The sequence below is a fragment of the Ctenocephalides felis genome, unplaced genomic scaffold (genome assembly GCF_003426905.1).
Source record: "Ctenocephalides felis isolate EL2017-DRISC unplaced genomic scaffold, ASM342690v1 CF-g0.4_SCAFFOLD_03573, whole genome shotgun sequence".
Classification (NCBI taxonomy): Eukaryota; Metazoa; Arthropoda; class Insecta; order Siphonaptera; family Pulicidae; genus Ctenocephalides; species Ctenocephalides felis.
This window is the reverse complement of record NW_020539727.1, coordinates 22,631,364-22,640,111: the sequence shown is the minus strand read 5'-3', so window position 1 is coordinate 22,640,111 and position 8,748 is coordinate 22,631,364. Positions and strand designations below refer to the sequence as shown.

The 8,748-nt window shown below is 29.8% G+C and overlaps 1 protein-coding gene across 1 annotated transcript in view; it reads right to left on the bottom strand.

Annotated features, from left to right (window-relative positions):
• Positions 1-1,409: 1,409 nt before the first annotated feature.
• The window catches only part of LOC113389240 (acyl-CoA Delta(11) desaturase-like), a 37,386-nt gene continuing 30,047 nt past the window's right edge, over positions 1,410-8,748 (bottom strand). Inside the window, exons 2-7 of the mRNA XM_026626299.1 lie at positions 8,194-8,350; positions 7,046-7,152; positions 6,402-6,532; positions 5,862-6,067; positions 3,800-3,985; positions 1,410-1,885 (exon numbers count right to left, since the gene is read on the bottom strand). Of these exons, the coding sequence (XP_026482084.1) occupies positions 1,570-1,885; positions 3,800-3,985; positions 5,862-6,067; positions 6,402-6,532; positions 7,046-7,152; positions 8,194-8,333 (1,086 nt within the window). The 5' untranslated portion in view covers positions 8,334-8,350 and the 3' untranslated portion in view covers positions 1,410-1,569. The remainder of the gene's footprint in view (positions 1,886-3,799; positions 3,986-5,861; positions 6,068-6,401; positions 6,533-7,045; positions 7,153-8,193; positions 8,351-8,748) is intronic.

Here is an 8,748-nt window from a genome sequence, read left to right as displayed (position 1 = left end):
TATAGATATATATATATATATATATATATATATATATATATATATATATATATATCTATATGTATGATCCTCTGAAAGCGTTTTTTTCATCGCTCCGCGAGCTATTGTATGCCAGCTGCTCTCTTTTTCATTATAATACCTCATGCACATGACTTTTGTAATGTGTCAGCATCTTTGAACACCATGGTGTATTTAGTGCATTAAATTAAATGGTGTATTTAGTACATTGTATTAAAAACTTTAAACACGTTTTTCTCAAATTGACTTTTTTCAATGCGGTGCCACAAATTAAAAAAAAAAATACAAGTCGGATGGACTTGCATTTTTTTTTAATTTGTTCACCACTGCAATACCTAGTCTCCCTACCTCAAACTACTTGATAACATTACGCAAAAAAAGGAAATTTTTAACACTTTTTTTTAAAATAGCTGCCATTTTTTTCTTCCTGGATTCAAACTTCTTCTTCAACGCAGTTTCTTTTTTTTGTTTCGGGCGATGCGCAACGAATTTATCTGTGGCACCGCAAAAGAGATCGGTTTTGCAAGGCCGACTTTGGCGGCCCCTGGTTAAAAAATGACGGCGAAAAAATAACAATAAAACATTTCTTAATATTCTATGATTTTGTAATTTTGTTTAAAAAAAAAACGCGTGTCAATATGATAAATACACTTCGAGAAAAACAGAAACAAATACCTTGCATGTTTTGTAACAAAAAAAGAACAACCCTCTTAAGGGGCACAACTAGTGTGAAATTTTCAAAAAATCGAATTTTCAATTTTTTCATATTTCGATAGGTTATACACATTTAAAAATAACATACCAAAATTTTAAATCGATATCCTAAACAGTTTTTGAGTCATAGCCATTTAAAGAGTATATATATGGTATATAGTATAACGATTATTTTATCTTTAAACGCGTTTTTCTCGAAACGGCATTTTCCGAGCGATTAATCAAAAACAAATGATCCGATCACTATCGAATTTTTTTTTACATGTTTTATATATAGTTCTCCGTAAAATGACTTATTGATTTTTTGAACGGATCAAAAATCGAATTTTTGGACCAAAATTTTGGGTAAAATTCGATTTAAAAAAAAACGCCGTCATTTTGTCAATTTTTGATTGTTTTTCTTTATCGTAGTTAATTTTACAGACAATATTATTTAGTTTAATGAGAATTATTTTGTTAAATTTCATGCGCGTAGAAGGCCGGAATCATTGCAGCAGTGAAGGGCGTTTTTTTGTCGCGCCGTTGGAGATCGACGATAACTTAAAAAATATTTAATTTTGTTCATCAAAAATTTTACTATGTATTCTTAAAACGCGTGTAAATATATTCCTAAAATTTTGAAATGATTGATAAAGTATTTTTTTTAATATAAATTCCCAAAAATCACCTTTTTTTTAGGCGGTTACACTAGTTGTGCCCCTTAAATCAGCCTATTGTAGCACCAACTATCACGAGTATCATATTGAAGAAATTTATGTTTTATCCCAAAGTAAACAGTTTTAAACAAAAGTAAAAAAATCTATTCCTCTCAACACATCACCTTACTTCTCGATCTACTTAATCCTTCTTATTAATCCTAATAGCATTTTCGATTTCCTCCTTAGGCTGCTCCTTATCGCCCCAGCCCCACAAATTATGACTACCGTCACCTGTGCGTTCAACCCTCTTCTTGATGATCTCGTCTGAAACGGTTTTAAGATCGTAAGCCCAGCCTATTTTGGCGAAGAAGTCGATGAAGGCCGTCGTCATATTCATTCGATAGTTTCCCAACTCGGCTGTTTTGTAGTCCCAGGGAAAGGTGTGGTGATAGTTGTGCCAGCCCTCGCCGAGGGCGAACATCGCCACTGAGGGGTTCTCGGATGGACTGATCTCTCTAAGGTAAAGGAATAATAGATATATATCAAAATGTCAAATTTGTTGTCAAATATCTCCCTTCCGCCTTTTTGTATTATAAACCAAGAGCAAAAAAGCGGAAGGGAGATATTTGACAACCTAATATTATTGTATATGTATATGTAATTATTAATACGGTTTTTATTAATTCTTTGGGCTATCATAGCTATATATTAATACATTAACAAAATTATAAACATACAAAATCCTTAAGTTTAGTGTAAATTCATTGAATTTAGGAAGCTATTAATTTATTCTATCGCTCTTCTAGTTTTTTCGTCTTTGATTCATAACATACGATCTGATAAAATTTTTTGATTTCCGTTTGACATCTTTATATTTATATTTATAATAGTATCAATTATGTGTTTACCTGTCTGCCAGATTAAGTGAAAATTAGTGGTGTTAAGGGTGCCTTGAGGCAAATTGCTGGAACTTCCCGTACCGTAATGAAATATTCGAGAAATTTTAAATATTTCCAAATATATTATTACAAATACTGTAACTTTCATTATTTTTGCTATTTTGTTTGTTATATCTGAGCAAAATTGATAAAGTGCTCCCGTATAGTCACATTTTCACTTATACTGTGCTTAGCTTGGCGGCATTTTCACATTTTTCAATAGTTTTCACAAAATTTTTGATGACAGACAGCACATTTCTTTGGGTTTTGCGAATATAACTTATTTCTGCATCAAGATAGTTAATTTTGGTCTGAAGGTGATAAAATATAAATAAAATTTCCTAAATAGTTTGTTAAGACTATATCTTTGTATATAGCTTTAGAAATAAACTACAAACCCGGGAACATGCACAAAATATAAGTGGATTTTTATACCAAAAAGCATTTGATGTTACCTTTAAGTATGCACTGTTCATTTTTCATGTTTTTTTAACGTAACTATTTTTTGAATTAAGATAGAGTTTTTTGGTCTGAAGACAATGAAATCTAGATAAAATTTTCTAAAATCTTTACAAAGACTATTTATTCTTATATTGCTTTAGAAATGAACTACAAGCCCAAGAACATGAACAAAATATAGTTGGATTTTTTCAAAACAGGATTCTATGAATTTTTAAGAATTTCCTATGAGATTTTAAGACACTTTTATATTTTTTACATTTAAGCAATACTTCAGCAAAGTCATATTTACACAAATATACCAAGTCACTCTACACACTTTAAAAAAATTCTTAACTTAAAGTTATATTAATCATCATCATCATTTAAAAATAATGGAGAAAGCCCAGGGTCCTTGTGAATAATTTGATTTTTCATAAATTTACTAGTAAACTTTTGGTCAGTTTTATATTTTTTGTATTTGAACAATATTCTGAAATATCCAGAAATAGTAAAATCACCTTAAAAAAGCAACTCTACTCATTTACAAAAAATGTCATATTTTTAAAAAATATATTCCAAAAATCTTGTCTAGGAATATTCTTGTCTTGAAATATTCGAGAAATTTTAAACGTTTTCAAATATATTATTACAAATACTGTAACTTTCATTATTTATGCTATCTTATTGTTATATCTGAGCAAATCGAATGTAAATCATATATCAATTTATCTCCAGAACATTAACAATCGTCGTGCTTTGCCTTTGTGCTTTTGCCTTTTCCAATTTTGTGAGAAAACTATTGAAAAATGTGAAAATGCCGCCAAGCTAAGCACAGTACAAGTGAAAATGTCGCACAGAATTATTTACAAATGCGTTTAGACTGTGACTATACGGGAGCGCTTTTTCAATTTTGTGTAAATTAGGCAGTAATGAAAGTTACAGTATTTGTAATATATTTGAAAACATTTAAAATTTCTCGAATTACGGTGCGAGAAGTACCAGCAATTTGCCTTAAGGCACGATGCCATACACCCCACTAGTTCAACTTACTTGTCGTATGGTTTGTCGCCCCATTTGTGTGCAGCACTGTTCACCAACCAGGTAACATTCAGGATGAAAGTATACCTGAACAAGGTGGACACGAACCAGGCATTAGCCCAGGTTTCGCCCCACCAGTAAACAGGGATCAACGTTGGGATTATAAAGCAAGTCAAAGGCATGAGAGTCATGTAGTATCTAAAATATAAAAACAAATTAATTACCATCAGTTGGACAAATATATATATATATATATATATGTATGTATATATATATATATATATATATATATATTGTATGATTCTGAATTTGATGTTGACATATGTATTAACAAAGTCTAGTAATCGGGCATAACATCAATAAAAAACATAAATTTCTTTCAAAAATTTATTTTAAATCCATACGTTTCGGCTATAATCCTAGCCTTCATTCAGTGGAAACTAAAAATAAAATTAAAAACTAAAACAATTGTATTGGAGTGAAAAGAAAAAATAAAATAAAAAATAGTACTTACAATTAATTAATGTCTGTGTTAAATTGGAAAATTTTAGTAATCCATGGTATCAGGATATGGTAATGCACTATACTATGTATTATAAACATTAAACTTGTAATTGCACAATATTTTCACAAAATACTAATTTAAAAAATCACAATTGGATAATGTGTTGTTCGTAGACTGTTTGAAGATATAATGGAGAAAGGACATTTCAAAAAATATTTTTTACCAAGATTCTACACATATGTGGAACGAATTGCGAATCCTTTGCGCGTCGTTTTTATTGTTTTGTGAGAAATTTGGAAATACTATCTAAATAATGTCGCACAGCGTGTTAAATTCATTCCGTTTATTTATTGTTATAAATAGTTAAAAAAGATCCTTCTATAATTCTTCGTTTGAATAAATTTTGTTCGAATTGTAGTACAGTCGGGTTAGAAAAGTCCATATTGTGTTTTAAAGTATAAATATGCTCCGCAATCATAGTTTTAAATTGTATCGGATTTTTTGAATCGTTTTATGTTGTTGTAAACGTTTCATTAAGTTCTGGCTTGTTTCTCCTATGTAAATTAAATTACAATCTAGACAATTTATTTGATAGACGAGATTTCTAAGTCGTTCGATATTAAAAAGGGTTTTTATTTTGGTAAAAATAGTACTGGTCGTTGTACTAAAATTGTTTACAAGTCGGAGTCCGGATTTATAAAAAAGTTTTTTCCAAGGAACATACAATTTTTTAATGTATGGTTAATCGTTTTGTACTGTGTAATTGTTCATTTTATTCAAAAGGTTACGGAGTTTATAAGTTTTAAGGGATACGAGTTATTTGTTAGAATTTTCGTAACTAAATTGATGTTGTTGTCCCAAAATGTTTTGTCCGATAGAAGTATTGCGTGGTCAGTTAGATTTATTATAGTACCTATTTTTATTTTGAGTGGATGATAAGAAAAATAATTAAGGTAGCGTCCAGAGTTAGTTGGTTTTTTACACAAAGTTGTTAATAGTTTGTTATCAGTAGTACGTATAAGTTTTATGTCTAAGAAACTTATCGAATTCATTGTCTCCAATTCTACCGTAAATTTTAATTTTTTATTGACGTTATTAAATTGATCAATTATCATAGCGGGTAAAAAATATTTTTTAAAATGTCCTTTCTCCATTATATCTTCAACCAGTCTACGAATTACACACTATCCAATTGTGATTTTTTAAATTAGTATTTTGTTGAAAATATTGTGTATTTACAAGTTTGATGTTTATAATACATAGTGTAGTGTATTACCAAATCCTGATGCCATGGATTATTAAAATTTTCCAATTTAATACTAAGATAAACTAATTGTGAGTACTATTTACCATTTTATTTTTTCTTTTCACTCCAATTCAATTGTTTTAGTTTTAATTTTATTTTTAGTTTCCACTGAATGAAGGCTAGGATTATAGCCGAAACGTATGGATTTAAAATAAATTTTTAAAAGAAATTCATGTTTTTTATTGATGTTATGCCCAATTACTAGACTTTGTTAATATATATATATATATATATATATATATATATATAGTCTATTATATTACTTTTTCTGGAATCGAAGCACGGGATCGGCTTTCAGGTCGCTGATGTCTAATTTTTTACCCTTTTCGATGACATCGGGGTGCTTTCTGCACAAAAGCCATCCGATGTGCGAAAAAAAGAACCCTCTGGTCGCGTTATGAGGATCTGCATCGGTTTCGGAGTATTTGTGGTGCACGCGGTGGTCGCGTGCCCAGTGCATGGCGCAATCCTAAAAAATAGAAATTAATCAGCAATTACTTCATTTCTCTGATAAAGGTTCATTACCAAATGCTAATTACAATGACAAACCGATCATATCATATTTGAAGTGTGACTTTAATTACATTATTGTTTTTAAATATTATTCATATTTTTAATGGTATTATAAATATTATAATTTATAATTTATCATTATATAAATGTGTCTAATGATTGACGACACTAATAAATGTGTGCATCACGCGAGTGTTACCATATTACTGATAAACATTAATTCAAAATTGTTACATGATGTATTTATTTTTACTTAACGTACTCTTTTTTTTAAATAAATCATAACTTACTTGGAATGCAAGTGTGTTCATGGCAACTAATAAAATCCTAAGTGGTAACTTTGCTTTGTAGGATCTGTGGGCCCATAACCTGTGGGCTCCTGCTGTAATTCCCAAACCGGAGAGTGTGTATAGGAATAAGGCTAAAAATAAAAAATACAGGTCATAATATAATATATATATATATATATATATATATATATATATATTAGAGTGGTCCTTAATATGGACATTTTCGAATTTCCTTGCTCCCAGGTGCTCAAATGGTTCCAAATTGATAAAAAACAATTCTCGGAAAGTTTTAGCTCTTAATATTAACGTTTAGATAGTGCGCAATTCAATCAAAGTTTTGTGTGGAAATAGCATGGAAAAATTTTCAAAAATTTTAAAAATGTTTTTTAGATGTAATTTAGCGAACAAATGAATGAATAAAACTCATTCATTTGTCGCTAAGTTATACCTAACAATTTTTTTTTTTAATTTTCAAGATTTTTTCCATGCTATTTCCATACGAAGTTTGATTGAATTGCGCACTATCTAAAAGTTAATATTAGGAGCTAAAACTTTCAGAGAATTGTCATTTCAATTTCGAAAATGTCCATATTAAGGACCACCCTAATGTATATATTTTCCAAAATTTTCCGAAAATTCCTTACCGAAAGCGCAAGTTGTCCACTTGGCGCTTGTTAACATGAGCCAAGCTCCATATAAGGCGGCGACGTGCAGGTAGGCAAAAGCTAAGATGTTTCTCCAAACCAATTTTCTAAAAAAATAATAATAACAGTAATAATAATTAGCAAAATACATATTTTACAAAGTACAAATTTCGACAAAAAAATTAAACATTCGGGATAAAACATAAATTTCTTCAATATGATACTCGTGATAGTAGGTACTATAGTGGACCGATTTAAGTCCTTAAATAATTTTTACTAATTGAAATATATATATATATCTTCTATATATATAACAATAAGTCGGATTTTCCTTCCTGACGAAATAACTCCAGAATCGATTTTGACAATTTTGCATTCGTTGGAAAGGTCTCGGGCTCCGCAAGGTTTAAAGCTAAGAAAATTAGTGGTGCAAGGCATCGTGCCTTAATGCAATCTGCTGGAACTTCTCGCACCGTAATTAAAAATTTGAGTAATGACATTAGTGAGAATTATCAGAATTATGCTTGGTTAAGTCAACGAGCAATTTTTGCCGCAAAGAATAATGATGTACACGCATTGAATTGCACCATTCAATCAAAAATTGCTGGCGATTTGGTGACATACCAATGATTCCGACTGGTCTTCCGTTTGACTTCAAACAATTGCAATTTGCTTGCGTTCGCAATAACAAGTCGCAAGGCCAATCGCTTAGTGTTTGCGGGATAAATTTCAAATAGATTATTTAGAAAATCATTGTTTTTTACATGGGCAGTTATACGAGTTGGAAAACCATCCGCTTTGTTTGTGTTAACGTCAGACCAAAAAACAAAAAATGTGGTTTACCAAAGAGCACTTCTATGAAACGAATAATTTGCGGATTCACTTTTATTTACTTAGAGAAGTTCAACTAAAAAACACTTCATTTTTGTAATCGAAATAAATTCATTACTGTTGCATAATAAAATCATTTTTTTTTCTTTTCAAATATAAAACAAACAAAAAATTTCTTCATTTTTCTCACGAAACCATCTGGTGGCGAAACGGAGTTCGTCGGGTTTGCTAGTATATATATAAATATATATATATATATATATATATATATATATATATTATATATATATATATATATATTGTTAGTTATTTATTACCTTGGTAATTTGTCTGCTTTTTTGAGTTTTTGCACGTCGGCCGTGATTCCTCCGTCGGGCAATTCAGCGTCGGTCTCGTTTAAGACGCCAGTGGGTCTCGAAAGACCCACTACGATGGGTTCTGATGAATTTGGTGGCATAGTTCTCTTTTATATAACTGAAATAAAAAAATCTTACATTAGAAAATAATACTAGAATCAAAAATACTATAAATTTAAAAACGCTATAATAAAAACAACTAGGGTAAAAAGTTTGGGCGAACCATTAGATGACATACTAATATATAAAATACTAATATATAAAATACTAAAGTATAAAAACACTAGAATAATAAATAACGATATTAAATAAATATTGCATAAAAAATACTGGATTTAAAAGATATTATAATCAAAATTACTATTTAAGTTAAAAAAATACGGGGGTAAGAAATGTTGGAATAAAAAGTACTGAGATAACAAAAAAACTAGAATAACTAGTGGTGTATGGCATGGTGCCTTAAAGGAAATTGCTGGAACTTCCCGTACCGTAATAAAATATTCGAGAAATTTTAAA